Source organism: Apis florea, unplaced genomic scaffold (genome assembly GCF_048593485.1).
Source record: "Apis florea isolate Af1SG1 unplaced genomic scaffold, ASM4859348v1 contig_3367_pilon, whole genome shotgun sequence".
Classification (NCBI taxonomy): domain Eukaryota; kingdom Metazoa; phylum Arthropoda; class Insecta; order Hymenoptera; family Apidae; genus Apis; species Apis florea.
This window is the reverse complement of record NW_028256746.1, coordinates 2,303,116-2,329,327: the sequence shown is the minus strand read 5'-3', so window position 1 is coordinate 2,329,327 and position 26,212 is coordinate 2,303,116. Positions and strand designations below refer to the sequence as shown.

The window sequence follows — 26,212 nt, the reverse complement described above, 5'->3', positions numbered from 1 at the left end:
ATATGTATATACTATAATGTAAATAATCACATCAAAATATATTTTATATTTATATAGTTCTATTTTCAACTGTACTATTTATATTTTTTTTTGAGTTTCATAGAAAATTTATGAATTATATGAGCGCGTACATATATATATATATATATATATATATTATGACTATGTAAATATTCAAAATATATTTAATATTTATATCGTTCTACTTTCAATATCATAATATTTATTTTTTTTTTTTTGAGTTTTACAGAAAATTTAAAATTTCCTCTCATTTACGATTGAAAAAAATATAGAATTTAAATTTATTAAATCACAATAACAAACGCTAGATGGCAGTATATTTTAAATTTAGTGATTTTATAACAAAAAAAATACACATATGTTTTTATAAATTAATTCTTACTATTTATATTATTTATTATTAATATAATATATTAATAATAATAATAATAAAATATTTATTCAAATATAATAATAATTATTATTGAATTAAGTTTTTATTTAAAAATTATTATTTATCATTTATAAATTATTATAAAATTCACAAAATTTTTTTAAAAGTAATTATATTCAAATATTTATATTTTAGAATTAATAATGCAAGAAAATAAATAAATTTAATATGAAACATTTATTCCATATAAAAATAGAAGATTGCTACTTATGAAGATATTGATGAATATAATCTTTATTTTTATAAAATCACATTTTGCAACATAGAAAACTTACTAAATAAATTGAGAGTACAATTTTTTATAGTAATAATATTATAAAAAAGAAGTATATATACAAGAAAAATTTGAAAAATTTTTATTTTTATAATAATAATAATAACATAATATTTTTTTTTAAATATTAAATATATTAAATATAATATTATGTATGTTATATATATATATATTATATATATTTTTTTTCCTAAAATAAAAATTTTTTTTTACAATCTTAATTGTTTGGACTATTTGGTTCCTCCCATGGTCGTGGTATACGAACATTTTCCCAATTATCAATGTCCAAAGTCTATAAATATTAAATTAAACATTATTACATTATATAATTATTTAATATATTGATATAATTTCAATATTTTGTTCAATAACAATAATAATATTATTTTTATAAATGAAAGAATAAGATGTATTATCATGCATTTTCATTCATCATAATACATAGTATGTATTAATAAATTTTTATCTTGTTATCTTATTTTCCTCTCTCATTGTTACTATTATTATTACGCATTTTCATTCATATTTCAATATCTTTATTATTAATTTTTTGCTAATAATATTTAAAATAATTATTTCCTCTTTAAAAAAATAAACTATATTTTTGAATACTCAATATTTATTTTAATATAATTTAATATATACATTTGATAAATTTTTTAATTAAAATCTTACTTACTTTTATTTTTTCATATTCTTCTTCAAGAGTACAAGATTTTTTCATTTCAATACCTTTTTGTTTCATTTCCATTTTGAAATCCTGTGATGTAACTTTTGGATATTTGTACCTAGAAAAATTAAAATAAATAAAATATATTTTTAAAATATTATATTATTAAATATTAAAATACATACTTTAATTTTGTAAATTCTTGAATGAAAAATGAACCTCCTATAACAAGTATCATAAATGGTAAAAACTGCCGAAATAATTTTGTCTCATGAAATCGTTTCATCATAGGTTATGTATATGCTGTTATAAAATTTGAATTATGAACTACGAATGATACATTACAATTTCGAATATATTAAAATTGTATATTATAATTGTAATTTTAATTGAATCATATTATCATTTCTTATTAATATTATTGTTATATTATAAATAATATTCGTATAAATTTAATGATCTAAAATATAAATGTTTGCTTGTTTACATAAATTTATACGTATTTTTTTTATATACATTATTTATAATTATTTGTTAAATTAATAAATATATATTATGATTATCATATTTTGAAGTAATGATATTATTATATTTAAGAAGTATATATAAATATATTAATTAAAATATACATTTACTTCATGTTCATATTTTTTTTATTTTTATATATATGTTTTGATTTTTTTATACTAATCTAATAATTTATTTATACAATTTAATTGTAATAAAAAGTTAATAATAATATAATAATATTTTTAGTTATGATAATTATATTTTTTGTTTAGTTTTTCGGTGATTCAAATTGATTTTATTTGACCAATAAAAAGTTAGCGAAATATATCGATTTATATGGATCTTTTAAGTGAGAAATGTGAAAATAATAATGATTATAATTTTATTATCTTCACTTTATATAGTTAAATAAATTTATTCATATTATTCATTTGGTAATAAAAGTTAAAATAATTCAAATTATTATGGACTGTAAAAAAAAAAAAATGATTTTAGTTTTAAATTTTACTACAGGTTAAGCTGACGTATAAGGTTTTAATTTTAATTTGAAAAATATTTCTGCCAGAAATATAAGAAATTTCAAAATGAACATTTTGCCAGGAACGGCATCTCTTCTTGAAGAACTTGACAGTACGTATTTATATTATATAAATAACGTTAATAATATTTCATTTATTAGGTTATACCGGTATATTATATTTTTACATTTAATCTTATTAAGTGCAGTTTTTAATAAAATAACTGTATTTTATATAAGAAAAAATTATTAATATAATATAAATGATCATTAACTTCATAAAACTATATTATTTAAATTGTTTTAATCAAAATTATATTCATATATTTTTTTAAATTTTTCATAAATTTCTAAATTTTCAATAAAACAACACTTTGTTTATTTTAATATTTGTAATATTTTTAATATTCGGTATATATATATATAATATATATAATATTTTTAATATTTGATAAAAATTATTTTCATTGAGATATTATATATAATTCTTGTTTAGAAAAACTTATGGTTTTATTAAGAGATGGCAGAACATTAATTGGATATCTTAGAAGTGTTGATCAATTTGCTAATATTGTACTCCATCGTACAATTGAAAGAATTCATGTTGGCAAAGAATATGGAGATATCCCAAGAGGCATTTTTATTGTTAGAGGAGAAAATGTTGTTCTTTTGGGGGAAATAGTAATATCTTATATAAATTATATCATTTAAAAAAAATTTTTTTTTAATAAAACATTATGATTATTATTATAGGACAGAGATAAAGAAAGGGATTTACCATTAACTGAAGTATCTGTTGATGATATCTTAGATGCACAAAGACGAGAACAAGAATTAAAACAAGATCAAAAGAGATTAATAAATAAAACTTTGAAAGAACGAGGTTTATCATATATTCCAGATATGGGTCATGATGATATGTTCTGACCCATATCCACATCATTAACTACTAATACTTTGTCATCCACATCTTCACATAATTCCGAAATGTGTGATTCATGTTATACATCACTATTTTTCTGATAATATCTAGTGGTGATAATTTGTAAAATGTAACTATTACATAATTGTGAAGATAAAAATAATTATTAATTATGCCCAACAATTTCTTTCTATGAAACTATATTAGTACAATTGAAGTTTGACTTAAACTATCAATAATATGAAAATTTATATAGTTTACTTTTATTATATTAATTCTGTATTTATAATGTAGAAAATGTATGGACTATAATTGTATCATACTTTTAAAGATCTTTAAATTTCTGCTATATATAAATATTATATTTAAATGAAAACTTATTATAATTGATATATAGTCTTTATTGACTATATTAAATACATAAGTAAATATATTGATTATATTCAAAGATTATGTATTTCACTAATAATCATATATTTTTCTATGATCAGTTTTAAATGCTTTGTTTTATATAAAGAATTCTTGTTTGAATAATTTCCTTGTACTTCGAATTAAAAATAAAGATGAATAATTTGATTACAAATTTGATTGAACATAAAAGATATCATGTGTAAATGTTACTTATGTATTAAATATTTAATAAATGTATAAAATATATTTTGTTAAAAATATATAAGATCATTTCATAACTTAAAATATTTTATTTAGAAAATCTAATATATTATGTAAGATTTAATTCAATAATATATATTTATGATAAATAATTTATTATCATTCTTTGGCAGTTATAATTTTTTGTCTTCTTGTTTATATAATATTAAATATAATATTGTTTGAATGATATTGAACTTATTTAGATTTTTTACAATATTATATTGTATTTTGTTTTTACATATCAAATATAAAGATATGTTATATATTTAAATGTATTAATAAAATGTACGATTTTTAAGTTATTGTATCTTCCTTTTTATTAAGTCTATTATAGATATATATCTATTAAGACTTTATAAAATTAAAATATTATTCACAAAAATCATAAAAAATGAATATATATATTCATTTATATATTCATATTATATATAATCGTATATCATTAATAATATATTTATTTATATTAAAAAATAAATGTTCTTTATATTATGGATCTACAAAAAAACCACATAAAAATATTATATAAAATATATTTTAATTTGATTCCATATTGTTAAAATAATACATTTAAATATAAAATGAAATGAATATATTTATAATCATTGCATTTAATATGAACTCATTAATTTATTTTTTTAATATATGAATTTATTAATTAATTTTAAATATAATTACAATATTTTTGTTTTTTATGCAAAAAAGTTTATTCATATAATGAATAATTATAAATTAACAAAATATATGTAATGTATAAACTTTTTAGAGTATTAAATATTACATCTTAGTACAAATTATTTACTATATAAATATTATGAATTCAAGTATATTACATATTTATGTATCAATCTATTTTTATTATAAAAGCACAAAAGTAATGGAAATCCCCAAAAATCAATGAAAATATACTTTAAAATTTTGTTCTAAAAACACGAGTAAACCTATCAATGTTATAGGTTTTTATGTTCATTTGCTTGTCTAAAATAAAAATTATTAAAATAAATGTATATAAAGATATAGAGGTAAACATATTAAAACTTTTATGTTTAAATATTATATTAATTTTTGGCATATATTGTGATTATTTCATAATCAAAATGAAGTTTCTTGAAATGTGTCTTTTATTTTTACCAAATTTAATGTTGATTCACTTAATTGTTTATGCCTAAAACCTTGTTCTCGTATATTTTTTGATGTTTTAAATTCCATTATTGATCTTTTAGAGTCATTACGTTGTAAACTAGTTGCTCGTTTTCTTGGTGAGCTTGCTATTTCATCATTTTTTTCTAACGAATTGTTTGCACTATTCGTACTTCCAGATACGATACCAGAAGTATCAGATTCTGGTTGATTTCCATTTAAACAACATAATAAGCTTTCAGAAAGACCATCTTCATTTAAAATGTTTAAATCAGATTCTGATTGTTCGAAGTCTCCTGTACGCGATGAAAAACTGAGATCAACAGGACTAGCAGTTAATACACTTCTAGACAATAAATATTCTCTAAATGTGCTTGTTATAGACATAGTACTTTGTTGTTTGATTGCATAACAATCATCAGTAATCGATGTAACAAATTTTTGTTTTTCTGTTGTATTTTTGTCTAAGTTTTCTTTATTTTCCAAGTCAATAATTCCACTGTATATAATTTCGCTGTTTGTGTTATTGAGTTTTTGAGATTCTTCTAGAATTGAAGTATAATTCATTGAACTAATAATATCAATATTTGATCTGTGTATGTTATTAGACACACTATATTGATTCCAACTATTATTAACAGAAGCAAGATTACATAGATTTGATCCAGAAATCATCATTACTGGTTTTCTTGATCGTGGTGTCATCATTGTTTCCTGTAATCAATATAAAAAATTACTAATTCAAATTTATAATTATACATTATAAATTATAAATAAATATATTAAATAGTAATAAAATAGATGTAATAATAGAAGAAATAATATTACAAATTCATACCTGCATAGCTTTTGTCATTTTAGTAGCACTTTGTGTAATTGGACTCATGCTCTTATCATTATTAGTAATAGGAGTTAATATATAATCGTTAGTAACTAAGCTTTTACGTAATAAATTTGATGGTGTTGATGTATGCGCAACATATACATTCCAAAGTCTGTTCTTTACAACAGGAGATAAATGTACACATGCACTATCAATTTGAGATTCCAATTTTGAATGTTCGACTATTTTCTTATTATCTTCAATATAATTAGTAATGGATGCCATGTTTCCATAAGTTGCTTTTTGTGCTGTAATTATAGGTTCTGAATTCTGTCTAAATAATTCACTTTTACTAGTTTCATACAAAGTACTTTGGGAAGAATACATATCTGGTGGTTCACTAAGTTGTCTAGATATTCTAATAGTATTAATTGCAGTATTATTATCTTCTAATTCCTTGCTATTAAAATCTTGTAAAGATATATTTATATTACTTGGTTTTGAATTTATAGATTCATCAACATAAGATCCTTTATTTGATTTATGTATAGGCCAGTTATGATATTGATAATTCATTTTTTCCTCCTTTATATTTATAAATTTCATTAGTACAGCCTTTCTTTTGTCTTTGTAACTTCTTAATGTAGAAGTATTAAGACTACCAGTGCTATTACTAATATGTTTAGTATGAAGAAAATTGTCATTATTTGTATCATAGTTTTCCATACTAAGTTCATCATCTGATTTACTAAATAAAACTTTTGTTTGAAGTAATGACTTTTCTAAATTCTGTATAATAACAAACATGCATATAAAATACATTAATTATATATTATTGTTATAAATATCTATCATGCATTATAAAATTAATATGCTGTTATGAAATAAACAAATATTGATCATAGAAAATAATATGTTGTATATATCTTACCGATGATAATATATTTTCTTCACTATTAGATCTAGTAATATTGCAACCTATATTAATATCAAACTTTTTATGTCCCAAAATCTTTTTCTGAAATATATGTTTTTTAATTGAATCTCCAAGACTTTTAGTTCGAAAATGCTTAACTTGTCTTGGTGTTCCTTGACCATTTTCCTTATTAAATTGTTTTACAAGTCTACGTTTTTTAGCTGATTCTGGCATAGCTTGTATGTGAGCATAAAGTTGTGCTAATGCTGCCTGAGTATCTTGTGTAGAATTTGCTTTTGCTGTTAATTTATGATCCACAAAACTGAAAACTGTGTGTGCTGTACCTGTTGTATCCTGTGTAGATTCATTTAACTGTAATAATAATTATTTAAATTATATAACAATTATCCTTATTTATCCTTAATTATTTAAATTACATAGTTAATAAATTATAGTTATTTATAAATTATATTAAAGATTTAGATAAAAAAACTTACATCTGTATTTTTAGGACTAAGTAATTTTCTTTCTTGTTCTACCCAATATGCTCTAATATCTGTAGCTAGTTTTGGTGGAATTTCAAATAATTCATTTTCTTTTCTAATCATAAAAGCAACTAAACATGATAAATTTTGAGAATTAATATGTAAAGCTTCTGGTGATAATTTTCTTGGACACATTAAATGTGGTGTAAAAAGAGTAGCAAGAGTATCACAATTCATTTTATTATTAGATTCAAAACTAGCTGTTTTATTAAGAAGATTCAAAATATATTTAAGTAAAACTCTATTTATAGATGGTAGAAGCAATAAAAGTAATTGCAAAGATCTTAATAATCTAGCATCATTTCCACTTATATCAGAGTTACATAATTCTAAAATTAAGAATAATAAATTTTAAAATAACATAATTAAAATTATATCAAAATTAATTTAGTTAATTCCTTACCAGCAATTTGACAATGTGCCGGATAATGTAAATCTGATAACAATGGTTCTGATAAATCAGCCAAAAATCCTTTTAATACTGATGCACAATCATGTACACTATATCGACCATCACTAAGATTCAACGGACTACTTTGATATAATGCAATTTTTAAATCTTGTTGTCTTGTCAATTTACCAGTACGTCGAAATATACCTTCTTGAATAATATCTTTAAATTTCATTTAGATATGAAAAAAAAAATTATTTAAATATTTTATGATATAAATTTTTATAGTAAATAAATTTTTACTTACTTTGTTCTTTAGATAAATATTCTATTAATTGTTTTACTTGATTTATTCCATCTTCAGATAAAGTAGCACCTTCAATTCCTTTTTGTAAATTAATTGTCGATTTAGGTTTTTTTGAAAAACTCAAGAGACCCCATTTTTTTAATTTCGTCTTTTCATTGATGCAGTCACTGCTATAATATAATAATTAATTTTACAATTTATAAAATATATTTTATTTTGCAAACAATATAACAATATAAATATCTTATAAAATCAACATTTAAATTCAAATTTAAATAATTTAAATAAGTCATCTTACTCTTCGGTATTAAGGTCTAATTCAAAAGATAGATGCATTTTGACGAGAGTGTGAAATTGTTCTGGATTGACTTTTCGCATTCTGAAAGCCAATTTACCATCCACACCATCGTTAAAATCTTCCATTGTTAATTCCATAATAAAGATAATTTAAACACGTTCTGACATCTTTGAATTATTATATACACGCTCGTTACCGTTTCGTTAACGGCGGTTACTTTCATTCTGACTGAATGATTTTTATTTTGATATAAGATATTTATGCACCCATTATAAATTATTTTTTATAAAATAATTAGTTAATGTGAAAAATAAAACATAATGCATTAATATTTTCATTCATTCGTAGTTAAATACGTAATCAACCAGTACTCAACTATCCAGATTTACACAAAGTAATAACGGTTTTATAGTAACATAATACCAAATTTCATTCTTAGCACCATCTGGTGGTGATATTATACAAAATGTATAACGTGAAAAAAGATAAACAATTTAATTAATTAATTTGGATTTCTAGAAATTTTTTTTATATTTTTAAATTCTGATGTATAAAAAAATAGTCATTTTAAATAATTAAAGAAAACGAAAAGAATAAGAAATTGATATCATTTTTCGAATACATGAATTTGTAGAATAAATATAAACAAGAAAAACAAATGAATAAAGATAGATATAGAATAAAAATATTGAAATCAGCGCCATCTTCATAGTATCGTAAATGAAACACAGAAAAAAAGGATAGAAAATTGTAAAAGAAGGATAAAAATAGGATATTAACTGACAATCTTTTGATGTGCCAAAGATATCTTTTTTCTAGAATAAAATAAAATAAATCTCAAAAGTATAGTACTGATTCTCAATTCTTGTTCTATTTTATCTTATTTTTAAAGAAAAAAATCTGTAACATTCAAGAGATGTCGCTGTTATTCAATTCTTAATTTCTTTCTCTTTCACTGTTTTCTGTCTTTTTTTCTATATTTTTCATTATTTATGATAATGATTTTTATATTTTTATTCTTTGTCTTCTTTACGCTATTTGCTTTCCTTGTCTATTTTTATTCTTGGTGGACTATGAAGTTTATTAAATATATTTTTATTTTTTTTTCAAATTTACATTGTGTCTTTATTTTCTAAAAAATATAGATTTTGTATTCTTAACTTCAAATGTATGATAATTTTTTAAAATATTTCCATATATATAACGTGAATATTTTAATATGAACCATAACTCATAATACAACTCATAATATTCATGAATATTTATAATATTTATAAATAATTATAATATTTAATATATTATAAAAATATAAGGTGCTAGTAATTAAATTTAAAAAAAAAATTATATTTTTATATATTATATATTATATATTATATTATATATTCATGTTTTATTTTCAAAATATATATAAATAATAAATATATAACAAATATTTCTGCAAGAACACAATAGAATGTCAAAATGTTCATTAAAATAATTTATTTTATAATATTTTATATATATACATATATATTTGATAAAATGTTTTATGTTCAATTTTTTTATGCATAAAAATTTAAGATTTAAAAATTTAGGTAAAAAAATAATTTGTAACATATATATACAATAAAAATAGTCAAATATTCAATGATTCTATATATATATATATATCATAAATACTGATGTAATTACCAATAGAATTTTTTTATCCTATAAATTATCTATTTCCATTGCTGGATTATCATAAGATCTCTTTGATTCTATATTTTCCTTTTCATTTTCTTGTGCCCATTTTTGTTTTTCACCAGATGCATATAAACCATATATTATAGCTCCTATTAAATAAATTGCACCAGCAATGATAAAAACTATTCTCCATTCTTCAGAACTCTGTATAAACATTTCTTTATTATTAAAGTTTAATTGAAGATAAATATTTTATAATTAAAACTCACTTTGTTTTGAACAATATATCCAGTAATAATAGGACTTACAACTCCAGGTAATGTGGCAAAAGTATTTCCTATTCCCATAAGCACACTTGCGTGCTTAGGAGCAATATCTAAATGATTTACTCTGTAATAAAAAAAAATTATAGAATATGAAATATGTATAAAAAAATTTTTTTTTCTTTTTTAATAATATTTATATAATAAAAATATAATAATATTTATATTTTATATAATAAATAGTATTTTATAGTATTTTTATAAGTATTTTTTCTTATCTCTTATTTATTTTTCTTCTATATTTATATTTTTATATATAAAATTTATAAAAAATTACCCAAAACCTGACCATGCAAAGCCACCAAGACCAACAGCTATAGTGATAGAAATAACAACTCCTGCTGTTGTTGAAATGAAACCTGTACAGGTCATAAATATAGTTTGAAATAAAAAAGCCCCGCAATTGAATAATTTACGCACCTAAAACATAATAAGTATAATATTTTCTTTCATATTTTCTTCGTATAAAAAATAAAATTGAAAAATTTGAAAACAATAAATTAATGTTGTCATTTTAAAATATTTTTAATATTAACAAGATAAAAAGAAAATTAAAATTTAAAAATTTTAAATATTTAATAACCGACCTGCGTAGTCGTTAAAATTTTTTTCACTCTTAAATAATCTGCTAGATGCCCAGAAAATTGAACAACGAAAGTCATAGCTAAATATGGTAATGCAGATAAAAATCCAGTTTTGTCCAATTTGAAATCAAGTACATCTAAAGATAAATTATTTAAATATAATTTATATTGTTGAATATGTTTATTTAACTGGCCATTTTATTAAATATCAACTAACCATTCATAAATGTTGGTAACTGAGTAAGCATAGTATAAAAACCCCAATTTTCGCTAAAATGAGCTACGATAATTGCCCAAACTGGTGGAGATGTAAGCATAGCTTTCCATGGATGTTTAATTTTCTATAGGAGAATTATAAAAATTATAAAAATTATTGGCAATAATTTATAAAAGCGAAAAACTAAAAAATAGTATACGTATAATTTTTGAAAAAAAAAATTATTTAAGTTTTAAAAGTAAAATTGATAATAAAAATAAAAATTAATAATATTGTAATTAATTTTTTTTAACATTTACTTCTTCTTTCAAATTTCCAAGGCTATTTTTAATATATTCAAGTTCAGCTTTTGAAATAGATTTATCATCCTCTGGTCTATCCTTAATGACTATCCACCAATAAAAAAACCAAATAAGACCAGCTCCTCCAAAACCATAAAAAACAGAAGGCCAACCAAGATATTCAGTCATCAATCCGGCAACTGGCATGGCAAATACAGTTCCAAAGAAACTTCCGGAGAATGTAATGGTTGCTAATTTTGACCTTTCTAATGGCGGTGCCCATTGTGCCCATATTGCATGTATACAAGGATATGTTACACCCTGAATTCAAATTATTACCTTCTATGATATATTGTACCTATTTTATAACATATTATATATACATATCTTTAAAAGAAATAATTCTATAATTATTCCAATTCTTTAACATAATAATTATGGATTTATTTATTAAATAAAATAATTTAAATAATTAAAAATTAAATATCATCTACCTCACAAATTCCTTCTATGATTCGCAAAGCGAGCAAAATGTAAACGCTCACTTTAACTAAAGGTGGTGTGATAATTGTAAGAAAAGCAGTAATTGCGATTCCAAAACCGAAAACTTTTTTTCCGCCAATACGTGTGCTAAGCAATCCTCCAAGTAATTGAGTACTTATATATCCATAAAAAAAGGAACTTAAAACTAGTCCTTGTGTTTTTGAATCCCAGTCGAATTCTTTTTCCTGTAAATAACACGTATTTTATAGTTAAAATTTATTATCTATTACAGTATATTTTTTTTTTTTTAAGCTTCCAAAAATTTATGATGAATCGTAATCATTGAAAAATCATAAATAAATAATTTATTGAGTATAGCATATAGAAAATACGATAACACAGCATTAAAAGATAAGAGATAAGAGAAATTTTTCATTTTAATTGCAAATAAATTTCTTTGCATTAATATATTACCATTAATACATTATGAATTTATGATGATAAATGTTAAAATCTGTAATCAAATTTTAATTTATTTATCTTATAATATTTCCAATATGATGAGAGATATATGTAAATATGTAATACATAATTTTGATAGAATTTAATTTAAAATTTTTATATTGGAGCAATAAAACAATAAAATAATTATAGTAAATTATATATATCTTATAATTATAATAAAAACAAAAAAAAAATTTGTACGAAATAATAATAAAAATTTGATCTTAAACTAATTAAAATTTAATTCAGACTTACGAAATATTCAATTCCATTTTCATCAATTTTGCGAACCTCCGCAGTCATCGCAACGATGGCTACACTTAAATTGACTCGAAGAATATAAGATGTAAAACATCCGAGAAATGTTAATACTGCGACTACATATCTTCTTTTTTTCCAAAATTTCCAGGAAGATACAAGTTCATCTTCGTATTTGACACTTAAAGATTATCAATATTATAAATATTAATATCTCGCATTAAATAAATATAATTTCTAATTTTTTAAACAATAAAAAATTTTCTTAAATAAAAAAATATTTTTTAAATTAATTATTATTATTATTTAAATATGAAACATTATGTATTAATGTATTTATACATTTGAGTTATTTGTTGAGATAAACAAAGATAAACAAAAACAATTTATCAATTTCATTGCAATGGGATAATTAGTTGTAATACTTACGTTCCATAGTCAGTATCTTTGCAAGACTCAATCGAAGATTTTTTTCTCTCCATCGTTTCCTGAAAGATTACTAATTTTAGATGAAATTCAGAGAAATCTAATAAATTATGACAAAGTTATAAAAGAATTATGATACGTATCTCTATTTACATGCTTACAAACCAGATAAAATCTTAAAAAGTATGTAATAATGTGTTTCCAATTAAATATTACGAAAGCTAATAACTTAAGATAAGATTTTTTTAATTATATTGTTCATATTAAAAAAATTTATTATGAATATAATATTTAATTTTTAATTTTTCAATTTATTAATATAAATTTATTTTATAATAAATAATAGACTAAAATTAAAGTAATGCATATAATTATATGAATATAAATTATAGCTATTAAAATCGAAGAAAAGATTACAATGACCTATATACATATTTGTATTACATATGTACTTACAAATAGTATACTTCGAAAGTAGAAAGTTCCACACTAAGCAGACAATATACAAAGAAAACGATGCAAATCAATTCATGTTGTTTCACTAGAAATGTAATAAAAAAAAAATAAAAAAAAAGAAACAAATATTTAAATTTTAAATAGAATAACAAGAATCATAATAAATAATATTTTTGTTCAAAACTAAAAACGAGTTATTATTAGAAAATTAATCAACAATCATTTTATCATTTGTAATTTCAAATTCTTTTCATTCGTACAAGAGACAATAGAAACCATATTGCAATATCGTGCATATTAATGAAAATATCGTAATAAATTCAAATTATTTTAACAATTATAATTCAAATAATTGTTATGTTTTTATACTTTACGATATCTTATTTGAATAGAAAATTAATTTTTCAAGTACACTGATATCTGTAGACATTCTATTGATATATTCACAAAGCTTTTACACAGTAAATATTACAACCTGTTACGCAAAGCAACAGTTATGATAACATATGTGTATTTCCACCAACAGTCAAATTTAACAGTTAAGTAATTTTTCATTTTATCATATTTGAGGTAAATATATACTTAAAGCGTATTATATATATATTATATTACACACCTGCACATATTATTATAATTATAGATTATATAAATTATAGATTTAAAGAATTCAAAAATATATCTGTTATTTTTCTTTTTTTTTTAAATAATATCGGATACTAAATTATAAAAGCGCGTATTCATAATTCAAATTAAAGTTACTGTTCTATTATTAGACAAAAAGACGAAAATTATTTTGTATATTTGTACAAATAAAATTTATAACAATTATTTTAATTATTTTTTAATTTACTGATTTAAAAATAATTGATTTAATTCACGGTTTTTTTATTTATATAGATTTAAAATCGATAATAATATATATTAATATTATTGTAATTTTATTTAATTTTACTTTGATTTAAATTTATTTATTTATTAATTTTATTTTAAATACTTACTATATTTGATATAATAGTTATCCACACATGATAGATTATGTTTTAACATATTCATTAAATTTTATACACAAATTATTCATAAATGATAAATTGAAAATTTAAAAATGTCAATGAAAAGTATTCATGATTGTATCTAATCATGATCATGAACGATAGGATTATATTTGCATCTGTAGATTATTGATCGTACTTCATTCCTACATTCACTTTCATTTCCTATACTCTATTTCAAAACTTTATAAAAGATTATTGGATATGCGTTTACATAAAATTTATCGATAACAAAAAATAATTAAATATTCATGCATTTAATCTTTATTTAGATTATATATATATATATATATATATATATATATATATATATTATAAGTAATTAATATGAAATCTCATATGATATAAATATAAACAAATGTCAATAAAAAAATTGTTCTTCATTGTATAGCACATAAGACTTTATTTTTATCTTTTAGAAAAGGTATTTTGCTCGATCAAAATATTGATTGATGAATGATTTTATTACGTTAAATAAAATTAATTTAATGTATTACCGGAGTTCAATTAGATTACTAGAATTAATTATAGATCATAAATTTAGAATTTAGAATTTCTCTCATACAGAGATCTTCTTCTCTCAGAAATTAGAATATTTCACAAATTATAAAGAAATTAAATTTAATATTAAATAAAGTGATATTACTAAATGATAAATAATGAAGAAAAATAATTTTTTTAGAATATTTGAAATTTTAAAACTTCATAAAAAAATTTAATAGAAGAATTAAATTATAATATGATTGTATTATAAATTAGAATTCATTAAATCAATTGTTATAATTAACATTTTATTACAAATACATTTGCATATTATTTAATCATATGTTTTCGGAGTAACTTAGCGAATTTCAACATCACGAGAAGCAAAAGAAATTTCATGAATTATAAACTAAAATGAATCATATTGCATATCTACATGTCAAGTTATAATATCGTAGTTAATGAATTATGCACTGTAGTATAGTAATTCATAAAAATGATTTTTATTTTAGATATAATTTAAATATAAATATAGATATTCATAGCATTAAAATTTAATATAGTAATATTTTAATATAGTAATACTTTTCGTTATTTAAATATAAAATATATAATAATTTTTTTTCATATAAAAATTTTCATTAAAAATAATTCATTAAATCGATATCCTTATGCAAAAATTTATATATACATATATAATGATATAATCATATTATATATATATATATATATAAAATATCATTACAATATCTATAGAAAGTCTCAAGGAAATCCAGTTCATGAAAGAGAACAGTACAACGGGACATTTAATTAATAAAAAAATCGAAATGGCATTTGATTAAAGATAATCTAAAACCGGATATGTAAAAGTTAATTGAATATTTTTCCCAAATTTTAATTTATTAGTTTTATTTAAAAATTTACTTATCGTGATATCGCTAATATTAATCTTAGTCTAATATAACTTTATAAATATAAATAAACTTTTCTAATATTTTTGTTAATAACTTTTTCAAAATATAATTATAATAATTTTTTTCTTATATATAATTATATATAATATCTTATTTAAATATTTTAAATATTATAAAATGTTACATTGAATTTTTAAATAATTTTATCTATTTCAATTTTAAAAAATTAATATCAAATCAATAATCATTTAATTTAAAAAAAAAATAATACTTTCTTTTCATTATATGCAAATTAAATTTATTTTCATATTTGAATTATAATTATTTACTTACTGTTATTAATTTTTTTAAACAAATCCATAAACGTCACAAAAATTTTATTTATCACTTATTTACAAATTTACAATATGAAAAAAGTAAAAATCATATTATTATATAATTATAATATTAGTAAAAAATTACAAAATATGTTTGTAACATTACTCAAGAACTAGTAAGAAATTCCGCAATAGTATGCGTTAAATGGCCATAAGCAACTGTTTGAAATAAACGGAAATGTTAAGTAGGTAAGTAGTGAACTGTACAGGTAAAGTTGAACATATAGAAGGCTGGAAATTGTTCTCTGTGAGACACCAATCACAATATCGTATTACATTTGTAACAGTTCGAATATTATGCAATATCTTTAGTATGCAATAATTCGTAAATATTTCTTTTTTTTCCGGTAATCCCGCTATTAGCATTTGACTTACTACTAGCTTTTTGAATTATTTTAAGTAAAATATTCTATACAAATATTTCATTTTTTTTTAAATAATTGATAATTTGAGAAAAAATATTTCTACATATTTATAAAATTTAAATTATTAAAAATGTATAATTTTTTATATTTTTTTACATTTTTTATTTTTATAATATATTAAAAATTAATTATAATTATATTAATAATTGTTATTATCTTTCTATTTTATATATTATTATTTGATTTAAAAAACCATTTAATTCAGAATAGAATTAAAAACAGAAAAAAATAAATTTTTATTTCGATATATATGCAAATTATTTATATTGTTAATATCAACAAATATTGAAAACATAAAAATAGAACATTTTAAAAAATTATGAAGATCATGTATTCTTTTTTATCATATATAATTTATTGAAAAAAATTGACAAAAAAATTTAATCTTGATAATTATTTAATGAAAACAATAAACAAATGAATATGTATGCATAAAAAAGTTTATAATATCTGCTCATATATGTATATATATAGTATGTGAAAATGTATGCCATCTAGTGTAAAGAAGAAGTATTTAAAATACATATTTAGCAAAGTGAAATAAAAAGTCAGATATATGGAATTAATATGTGCTTATTTGAATACAAAAAAGATATTTCTCACTTCATTATTTTTAAAACGAAATATTTTGAATTAAAATAACACATGTTTCATGTTATCTTATTACACGATATCATAATTTACATGAATTAAAACTGTTTTCGATTATATTCTTAAATCTTTATTAATCAACTGGATTGTTGATATGGCATTATTGACATTTTTTTAAAGTTAAATAACATCATCATATTAGTTATTTACCAAAACAATGAAATCTACGCTCAATGAGCAATGACCAATGCTCATTTTGCCAAGTTGAAGGTGGTTGTATTATGTAGAATATCATTTTGATAAATACTTAACCTATTTCAATTGCTCCTTTTTTTGTAGAAAAAAACTGTATTCTCCTTTATGTATAATTGTAGAGTAACAAAGCATTTCATCTTTACAATAGATTGAAGGATTTTAAATCACGTAGATAGTATTTATATATATTGTGAAAATGGACAGTCTTTTCACACAAAATATTTCAGACGAACCAGAGGATATACCACAAACAGATGAACCAGTTTGGGTTCTAGGAAAAAAATATAATGCCATAAGAGGTCTAATAGACAGTTACATTAAAGAGATCTTTAATAAATTAGATATGTAAGATCTTAAATTTCAGAACTCGACGCAATTCGTAGGGATATAAGATCCAAATTATGGTTTACTTATCGAAAAAATTTTGTACCTATTGGTGGTTACAATTCTACATTTACATCTGATAAAGGTTGGGGTTGTATGTTAAGATGTGGTCAAATGGTTCTTGGTCAAGCTTTAATTATATTACATTTAGGTAAATTTTATTTTTATTTAAATTTATTAATTTTATTATATCATTTAATATTTTTACTATTATTTTAAATATACTTTTTATTCTTGAATGTATTAATAAAATTTGATTAATAAATTTGATTAAATTATTTTATAAATTATAATTCAAAAATGACTATAAATTAAAATTATAAAAATTTAATTTTTAAATATTAAATAATTAAATAACTATTATATAAATATCTATAATAATCTCTAAATATATATAAAATAGGTAGAGATTGGCAATGGAATCTGGAAACTAGAAATAGTACGTATCTGAAAATTCTAGAACGCTTTGAAGACAAAAGAAATGCTCCTTTTTCTATTCATCAAATTGCATTAATGGGAGCATCAGAAGGAAAAGAAGTTGGTCAATGGTTTGGTCCTAATACAGTAGCACAAGTATTAAAGTATATATTTATTATATTTTAAATATTTATATATATAAGGTTTGATATTTTATCAAATTGTAATTTTTAGAAAATTAGTTGTGTTTGATGAATGGAGTTCAATCACTATACATGTTGCTCTTGACAATACATTAATAGTTAATGATATTTGTAAGTGATTAAACTTTTTATTTTAATCTGTTCGTATTTTTTTTCTTTTTTTACTTTAAAATATAATTAAATATTTATAGTAAAACAATGTAGAGTAGAAGGAGGTACAACAGTGGAAGCTGATGGTGATGCTCCATTAAAAGCACCTAGCCAATGGAAACCTTTATTACTTTTAATACCCCTTCGCCTTGGGTTAAGCGAGATTAATCCTATCTACATAAATGGTCTTAAAGTAATAAAGAAATAAATTCTTGCATGAATGGCTAAAATTGGAGTGAAATATGGATGAAGTTAAGGATAATCTATTCATACCTATAATTTTTCAGACATCGTTCAAAATTCCACAATCTCTAGGAGTAATTGGAGGAAAACCCACTCATGCATTATATTTTATAGGATGTGTCGGTATGAATGCATTTAAAAATAAAAATTAAATATTAAATTAAATTATATTAAATGAATTATTTAATTAGAGAGATTATTTACGAAAATTGATTTATTTATTTTTTTTATTATATTTATTTTGTAATAAATTGATAATTAAATTTGGTTAATTTCAATGTTATTTGTAGGAAATGAAGTGATTTATTTAGATCCTCATACAACACAAAAATCAGGTAGTGTTGCCAAAAAACTAGAAGAAGAAGAAATTGAAATGGATGCTACCTATCATTGTAAATTTTCTGGTCGTATTCCTATTATAGAGATAGATCCTTCTGTAGCACTTGTTAGTAAATAATTAATTCTATTATTTAAAAACTAATCAGAAAATTAAATAATTAATAACAATATATTTTTAAGAAATAAGAAAATAATATCATCAATCATTTTAGTGTTTTTTTTGTGCAACTGAAAAAGACTTTAAATCTTTATGCAAATTTATTCAAGAAGAATTAATAACACCAGAAAAGCAACCTTTACTTGAATTATGTGCAGAGAGATTAGCACAATGGTCAGTTGAAGATGTTGCTTCAGAAGCAATAGCAGCTTCAAGTTGTAAGTATTTTTAAATTTGTACAATATTAATAAAAAAATTAAAATTTTATATATTTATAAGAATATAAATAATTCGAAGTTTTATATTTCATATATATTATATTTTATATAATATATATATAAAGTATAAATAAATCTTAGATGTTAAATGTTACAATTAAATTTATTATAGTTTTATATATAGATTTTAAAAATTTTTTTTATAGTTGTAGATTTTGAACATGTAGATCCACAATGTGATACATCTGATGAAGATTTTGAATTACTTGGTTGATATTTCATTATTAACAAAATCTACGATATAAATAATGTATATATAACATCAAAGAGTGAAATGGTCCATTCATACATAAAATACAACCATTCATTCAATACTTAACTAGTACTATTTCAGTACTGAAAATTGAATAATAAAATAATTTATACCAAATAATTTAAATATTGTATATATTACTTATATTTATAAGTTTTTTGGACATGAGTAATTTATTTATATTGTTAATAATAGCATTGTTAATATAAAATAATTTTGATATAAGCAAAATTTTCTATAAAAAAAGATATTTCTAAAATATAAATTATATTTAATTTCACAAAAAATATAGAATGTACTTACTTTTTATATCAATTATAAAAATATATATATAATATTAATATATATTGTGTTGTAAATGATTAAATTATTATTAATAATTATGTATTTAAAAATCTAAAGATGAAAATATGTTATGTTTAAAATAAATTTATTTTAGCAGAATCTTTTATATAAAAATATTTAAATATAAAATATGTATAATATTCATTTGTCTCTCTTCCAATTATAATTAAATTTTGTATTAATTTTAAAAATATCTTAAAGTATCAAAATTTTCTAAAATAGTAATTATATAATGAATTAGATTTAATACAAAAATTAAACATAAAAATACTCATGTCCTTAAAATTTTTGCCTTCTTTAACAAATAATGCATGTGATGATTTTAATGGTGATATATAAATATATTTCATAAGTTTTAAAATATTAAGAAAATCAAATTGAATTCTTAAAAATAAAACTTTTTACATTATTTATTTCAAATATATGCTAATAATTTATAATGCTAAAGTTTAAATATAGAATATATATATATATTTATTCTATCTTCTATATATATATATATATACAAAAATAAATTGATTTTCATATTGATTAATATTATATATTATTTGCATTAATAGATTTTTAATTTTATAGAAATAATTAATAATACAAATCTTTACAATTTCAAATTTACATAAGATGCATAGAATTATTAGCTAAAATTTGATTAAAAATATTTATTAATATTTTATAATTCAAAGTTTTATCATTAAAAATTTTATAAATCAACAAAAATATTATTATTTCTATATATTTATTCTTAAAACTATTTTAATATTATGTTATTATATCTAATAGTTAAATTTGCATTCAAATTATAATGAAATTTATTGCAATTTAATAAAAATATATCTACTTTTTTATAAAAATTTATAAAAAAAGAATTACTATTATTATCATAAACTATTATTATTAATAGTGGTTTTCTTAATACTTGTTACATTATCATTTTATTAAAAAGTAAAAATTAATAATCATGTGATATATAAATAATATATAGTTACACATATACAAACATGGAATTTTTAATAATTTTTAATAAAAGAATTTTGTAGTATAATCTACATATAAGATAAATTTTGGCTGCTCTTTATAAACAACTAAATGTATTTATTTGAATAGCATAAAATTTTCTGTATTTTAAATTTTATATAATAAAATAAAATATACAGTTTAAAATTGTTGCTATATTTTTAGTAATAATAAACAAGATTTTGATAATATAAAACATGTGCGTATTATAATTAAAAAATGATTTTACAAATTTTGTAATACTTTTTAATAATACAGTGGATTCCGATTATTTGGGACATTGAATCTCTTGACCTGATTAATTAATCTATTTATGAGAAATATACATTAAATATTTGTATAGGGCAGGTAATCTTTTATTTTGTCCAATATATAATAATTTTTTCAATTATAAATTATTATATAGCATTTTATTGTGTTACATATTATTACATTCTAACTTGAAAAATTAAAAAAAAAAAACAATTTTTAAAAATTACAATATTCAACATATTCTATTTGATTCTGAAATATATGCACAATTAACATTAGTTAAAAAAATTCCTAGAAAAATAAAATTATAATGAACAAAAACAAAAAAAAAAGAATGCAAAATATAAATAGTGCGACTTAGAAAAGATGACAAGACAAGGGAATGATTGGTTATTTTTAATTAGATCCATACAATTATATAGATAAGCATATGTTTTGATTAAATAAAATTATATAATATGATAACTATGGATGGAATGAGGGAGGAAAATATTCCTTGTATTGTCCCTTGTTATCTTCTCTATACTATTAGAATCATCTATTACAATATGCTGTCCCAATTAAGAGGAAAACTACAAATGATTAATTTTTATTCTTTAAGCTTAATCTCAAATAAATGACTGCCTGATTAATTGGTGGCTCAAATAAACGGAATCTTCTATATAAAAATATTTATATAATAATTTATAATAAATTACATTATGCTGTAATTATCAAATTTTCAATAAATATTCTATGTTTTTACATTACAACAATATTATTTAACAATCATAATTAAATTTAAACGAAATATTATATAATACAATATATAATATAAATTAACGTGATTATAAAGAATGAAATTATATTTTTATATTACACAAACAAAAGTATATTTTTATTTTTTTCCAGATTTACACTTAGTCGTTAATGTATAATTAATGACTAGAATATCTTTGGAAAAAAACAAATTCATTATATATTACATTATTGATTTTTTTTGGCCTCTGATATGCTATATTTACGATCTTTTAAATTAATTACAACTACAGTGATATTGTCAGCAGAACCCCTATATATAAAAAAAACAAATGTATAATGTATAAAACAACTAAATTGATTAAAGAAAATTGTAAATTTAAATTATATATTATTACCTGTAATAACTTTGTAATGTAATACTTTTTGCACCAAAATGTGGTTCATTTATGCGTTCTTTAATAAACGCAACAGCCTCTTCATTTGTAAATGTATCCCATAACCCATCTGACGCCAAGACAATAAACATTGGATTATGATCACTAAGATCAAAAGTTAAAATATCAGGATCAGCAATAACTAATTTTTTATCCTTTAATGGATAATCTCCTAAAGCTCGAGAAGTTGCTAATATACCAGCAACTCTCCACACACCATTGAATGTCACTAAACCACCAGCTTTATTTATTCTTTTTCTTTCTCTTTCCTAGAAATTATTTTTAAAAATGAAATATATTTTAGTAATAAATACGATTTATTTAAATAAAATTGTACTTGTTGTGGTTTATGATCAAAAGATAAGGGTATAGCATTTCCTCTTCCATCACACATCACACCTCTTGAATCTCCAACATTTGCTACAATTAATTTATTGTCTTCTAGAAGAGCAATCAAAGCAGTTGTGCCTTATAAAAATTTTAAAAAATTATTTTTAAATTTAAAGAAATTTAATAAAAATTATAAAAATATATATATGATTACCAGCTATATCCATGTTTTTCTTAGCAGCTTCAACTAATAATCTATCCACTGCTAATACTTCATCAGTTAATAATCTACCATAGTTTATTTTATTTCCATCAAGATAATTTGCAATATCTATTTTTTGAGGCTTTTCTGTTGTTCTGCATGGTCTTATCTTACAATTAAAACAAAAAAAATAAATATTTTTTTGTAACTTATGTTTAAAAAATAATAATTAATCATACTTCTCTTGTTATTGGTCTTTGTAAACTATCCAATTTATCAAGCAATTCTGGATCAGTTACATCAACATTTTTTTTACAATCATCTGTCAATGATGTGCTCACAGTTTTACGAAAAGATTTTTTACGTTCAAGATATCCTACATCACTTTTTTCTTCCTTTTTTGCTATTTCTTCATTTTTCTGTATATTTTCTGATACATATGATGTTTTACCAGCTATCATATTTTTCAATTCAATCACTTTTTTATTAATATTTGGAATAAGTTTATCACGAGCATAATTTGCTGCAAACTATTAAAAAAAAATATATATCTTTATTTTGTATTTATAAATATTAAAAAGATTTAGAATATTAGCATATCAATATACTATATATTTTAATAATATCTTTTGCTATATTTAAAAATAGTGACAAATAATAAACTACAATTACATTAACTATATAATTTAACTATCAATATACATTGTATTTTTTACTAAAAATATTAATATATGAAGAACATAATGTTTCTGTTAATTTATTTTTGCATGCATACTATTATAATATTTAAATTTTTTTATTTAAGTAATTATATAAATAATAACAAAAATGTAATAACATTTGAAATTAATCTATAATGATGTAAATTCTAAATAATTGATATACATATGTTTACTTATAATATAAGTATTTATATATTGTTGAAATCTATATTTTGATTTTATATTTTTTAATTTAATTTTCTATTATTATGTCTGAATAAATTTACCATTGCAAGAAATTTTTACCTTATTTTTGTGCCTCTAATCTGCAATTTTGAAAGACTATCATCACATCATATCAGTAATATTATAAAAAAATTACAATAAGAATTTAAAATATTATATAAAATTTCAATAAATGAACCTTTTAAAAATATTATTTTCAATAAATAAACTTTTAAAAATATGCTATTAATGTTACAATTGATTAAATTTTTATAATTTTTAAATAAATTTCTTGAATATTTTTTAACTTACTTCTCCACCATGTCCATCAAATATTGCAAATAAAGATACACCTGTATTGTTCATATCTTCATTTACAACAAAACGATCTTCCATACGAGCTCTATGACCTTGAACTGCATATGCAGCAATATGTCCTTGTTTTAATTCCCAACTAAGTTTCACTCCATTATTTACAGAATCATTAACTAAAAATTGTAGTTTTGATACCTAAAAAAGATAAAATATTAAATAATAAACAATTTTTTAAATAAATATTTATAAAATTCAATTATATAACTAATGTTATCTATTTAATTACAAATTATATATAATTTATTTTTTAATTTACATACTTTTGATGTTGTACGACCAAGCGTATATTGAATTCTACCTAACAATGATCGGCTCCATACATCAACAGCTTGTATATAAAATAAAATTATTGCCAAAACTGCACCACAAATTAACACTTCTGGTTTAAATGCATACACTCTCATGATCCTCCAAAAATAACCCAAAGGAGTATTTATTCCAGCATTTAATCCTGTGGGAATACCCACTGCAAACTTTGATACTAGCTTCATGTATGATACATATGTCTGTTACACAATCCCATAAATATAAAATTAATGATAGTGTTTGATATTTATAAAGAAAATTTTATAACTGAATTTCAAATGTTCAAACATATTCAGATAAATAAATATTATTATCTACTATTGATTAATAAAAAAATGGGAGATGAACTTAGACTGTCTTATACAAAAATTTGAGAGCAATCAATCTATTTTTGAATACAAATCACGCGAAATTATAGATCGAATAAATGTTCTTACAAAAAATATTTTTCTAAAAAAAACAAACATACTTGGTTATTTTTATTTATTACCTGATATAAAATCTTGTCTTCTAGTTCGTCATCCATAATCTAATACAAAAAATATCTTGAATTAAGCCAGTTTTTTTATAAATTTGTATGTCAATTATGCTGATAATTATTTGTGAACAAATAAATATTATAGAGCACCAAATATGCATGAAAATTATAAAAAATTAAAAAATTATCGAAAATTCGTATAATCGTTCGTTTCAAAAAACCTTTAAGAGTTTCAGGAAAAAATCTGTACACTATTTAGTATCTACAGCAGACGATGCCAAATTACAAACGTTGCTGTAGATAGATGTTTGACCTCACGCCGCAATTTTAAACATTATTAAGCGGCATTACAATATTCCATATTATTCATAATTAATTAGAATTATTTTATTTATATTTAAATATTTTTAATTATATATAATATTTTTTTAACATTAAATTTAAAACATTTGTTTCTTTCAGAAATAATATAGATATAGATTAAAATAATAAAAAAAATAAAATAAAATTTGTTAAAATATAGAAAGATATAATATATTATACTTTTAATGATATATATATTTTATAATCATAATGCGATATAGATATTTTTAATCATAATTTTTGTATTTATTTATTTTTATATTATTACAATTTTTGAAAATATTTTTGCAACACAATATATAAAAATAAATAA

At 20.2% G+C, this 26,212-nt stretch overlaps 6 protein-coding genes across 27 annotated transcripts; 2 read left to right on the top strand and 4 right to left on the bottom strand.

The window, feature by feature from the left end:
- Nucleotides 1-787: 787 nt before the first annotated feature.
- l(3)neo43 (cytochrome c oxidase assembly protein COX16 homolog l(3)neo43) lies at nt 788-2,259 on the bottom strand. Its single transcript, XM_012489108.3, has 3 exons — nt 1,584-2,259; nt 1,408-1,516; nt 788-1,020 (listed from the first exon to the last, which is right to left on the bottom strand). The coding sequence occupies exons 1-3, from the start codon at nt 1,685-1,687 to the stop codon at nt 946-948; spliced, it is 288 nt and encodes a 95-aa protein (XP_012344562.1). The 5' UTR covers nt 1,688-2,259; the 3' UTR covers nt 788-945.
- On the top strand, nt 2,210-4,036 carry LSm1 (U6 snRNA-associated Sm-like protein LSm1). Its single transcript, XM_003695421.4, has 4 exons — nt 2,210-2,342; nt 2,422-2,538; nt 2,922-3,106; nt 3,179-4,036. Exons 2-4 carry the CDS (start codon nt 2,493-2,495, stop codon nt 3,350-3,352), a joined length of 405 nt encoding a protein of 134 aa, XP_003695469.1. The 5' UTR covers nt 2,210-2,342; nt 2,422-2,492; the 3' UTR covers nt 3,353-4,036.
- A 479-nt stretch (nt 4,037-4,515) lies between these two features.
- Nucleotides 4,516-9,082, bottom strand: LOC100864405 (uncharacterized). 2 transcript variants are annotated; one of them, XM_012489225.3, is made up of 7 exons: nt 8,419-9,082; nt 8,121-8,290; nt 7,826-8,035; nt 7,375-7,751; nt 6,893-7,249; nt 5,977-6,750; nt 4,516-5,852 (listed from the first exon to the last, which is right to left on the bottom strand). In XM_012489225.3, exons 1-7 carry the CDS (start codon nt 8,553-8,555, stop codon nt 5,091-5,093), a joined length of 2,787 nt encoding a protein of 928 aa, XP_012344679.2. In that variant the 5' UTR covers nt 8,556-9,082; the 3' UTR covers nt 4,516-5,090. The 2 variants fall into 2 exon arrangements, with proteins under 2 accessions (XP_012344679.2, XP_086767998.1); XM_086911872.1 differs by having other exon boundaries at nt 8,121-8,287; nt 8,419-9,059.
- On the bottom strand, nt 8,207-16,625 carry MFS9 (major facilitator superfamily transporter 9). Of its 10 annotated transcripts, none has more exons than XM_086911877.1 (11): nt 16,395-16,599; nt 13,163-13,221; nt 12,731-12,914; nt 11,983-12,216; nt 11,507-11,809; nt 11,208-11,331; nt 10,994-11,127; nt 10,684-10,826; nt 10,353-10,473; nt 10,090-10,287; nt 8,207-8,290 (listed from the first exon to the last, which is right to left on the bottom strand). In XM_086911877.1, exons 2-10 carry the CDS (start codon nt 13,213-13,215, stop codon nt 10,108-10,110), a joined length of 1,476 nt encoding a protein of 491 aa, XP_086768003.1. In that variant the 5' UTR covers nt 13,216-13,221; nt 16,395-16,599; the 3' UTR covers nt 8,207-8,290; nt 10,090-10,107. The 10 variants fall into 10 exon arrangements, 9 of the variants coding, with proteins under 9 accessions (XP_086768003.1, XP_086767999.1, XP_086768002.1 ...); XR_015293281.1 differs by lacking the exon at nt 8,207-8,290 and adding an exon at nt 9,498-9,853 and having other exon boundaries at nt 10,090-10,301; XM_086911873.1 differs by lacking the exon at nt 8,207-8,290 and adding an exon at nt 13,616-13,700 and having other exon boundaries at nt 9,498-10,287; nt 16,395-16,625.
- Atg4a (Autophagy-related 4a) lies at nt 15,922-22,866 on the top strand. Of its 12 annotated transcripts, none has more exons than XM_086911889.1 (10): nt 15,922-16,627; nt 17,937-18,008; nt 18,074-18,244; nt 18,497-18,674; nt 18,745-18,824; nt 18,905-19,056; nt 19,151-19,229; nt 19,397-19,551; nt 19,658-19,820; nt 20,027-20,253. In XM_086911889.1, the coding sequence occupies exons 3-10, from the start codon at nt 18,190-18,192 to the stop codon at nt 20,092-20,094; spliced, it is 930 nt and encodes a 309-aa protein (XP_086768015.1). In that variant the 5' UTR covers nt 15,922-16,627; nt 17,937-18,008; nt 18,074-18,189; the 3' UTR covers nt 20,095-20,253. The 12 variants fall into 12 exon arrangements, with proteins under 12 accessions (XP_086768015.1, XP_086768014.1, XP_086768007.1 ...); XM_086911888.1 differs by lacking the exon at nt 15,922-16,627 and adding an exon at nt 16,644-16,785; XM_086911881.1 differs by lacking the exon at nt 15,922-16,627 and adding an exon at nt 17,159-17,737 and having other exon boundaries at nt 17,829-18,008.
- On the bottom strand, nt 21,888-25,846 carry LOC100863972 (protein phosphatase 1L). Its single transcript, XM_003695417.4, has 8 exons — nt 25,549-25,846; nt 25,013-25,258; nt 24,690-24,887; nt 23,691-23,981; nt 23,464-23,620; nt 23,257-23,387; nt 22,881-23,188; nt 21,888-22,795 (listed from the first exon to the last, which is right to left on the bottom strand). Exons 1-8 carry the CDS (start codon nt 25,582-25,584, stop codon nt 22,711-22,713), a joined length of 1,452 nt encoding a protein of 483 aa, XP_003695465.1. The 5' UTR covers nt 25,585-25,846; the 3' UTR covers nt 21,888-22,710.
- Between the last annotated feature and the right edge of the window lie 366 nt (nt 25,847-26,212).

Bases quoted from the DNA above. Each gene is read 5' to 3' on its own strand.
- LSm1 (XM_003695421.4), top strand. From the start codon at position 2,493: ATGAACATTTTGCCAGGAACGGCATCTCTTCTTGAAGAACTTGACA. The intron at 2,539-2,921 runs GTACGTATTTAT...ATTCTTGTTTAG, and splicing joins TCTTCTTGAAGAACTTGACA to AAAAACTTATGGTTTTATTA. The intron at 3,107-3,178 runs GTAATATCTTAT...TTATTATTATAG, and splicing joins TTGTTCTTTTGGGGGAAATA to GACAGAGATAAAGAAAGGGA.
- LOC100864405 (XM_012489225.3), bottom strand. From the start codon at position 8,555: ATGGAATTAACAATGGAAGATTTTAACGATGGTGTGGATGGTAAATTG. The intron at 8,291-8,418 runs GTAAGATGACTT...ATTATATTATAG, and splicing joins TTAGACCTTAATACCGAAGA to CAGTGACTGCATCAATGAAA. The intron at 7,752-7,825 runs GTAAGGAATTAA...TCTTAATTTTAG, and splicing joins GGCACATTGTCAAATTGCTG to AATTATGTAACTCTGATATA.
- MFS9 (XM_086911873.1), bottom strand. From the start codon at position 13,215: ATGGAGAGAAAAAAATCTTCGATTGAGTCTTGCAAAGATACTGACTAT. The intron at 12,915-13,162 runs GTAAGTATTACA...ATAATCTTTAAG, and splicing joins AAAGATACTGACTATGGAAC to TGTCAAATACGAAGATGAAC. The intron at 11,128-11,207 runs GTTAGTTGATAT...ATTTATCTTTAG, and splicing joins GTTACCAACATTTATGAATG to ATGTACTTGATTTCAAATTG.
- Atg4a (XM_086911880.1), top strand. From the start codon at position 17,688: ATGAGCAATGACCAATGCTCATTTTGCCAAGTTGAAG. The intron at 17,725-17,936 runs GTGGTTGTATTA...AAAATATTTCAG, and splicing joins CTCATTTTGCCAAGTTGAAG to ACGAACCAGAGGATATACCA. The intron at 19,821-20,026 runs GTAAGTATTTTT...TTTTTTTTATAG, and splicing joins AGCAATAGCAGCTTCAAGTT to TTGTAGATTTTGAACATGTA.
- LOC100863972 (XM_003695417.4), bottom strand. From the start codon at position 25,584: ATGGATGACGAACTAGAAGACAAGATTTTATATCAG. The intron at 24,888-25,012 runs GTATGTAAATTA...TATCTTTTTTAG, and splicing joins TTGGTCGTACAACATCAAAA to GTATCAAAACTACAATTTTT. The intron at 23,189-23,256 runs GTACAATTTTAT...AATAATTTCTAG, and splicing joins TTGATCATAAACCACAACAA to GAAAGAGAAAGAAAAAGAAT.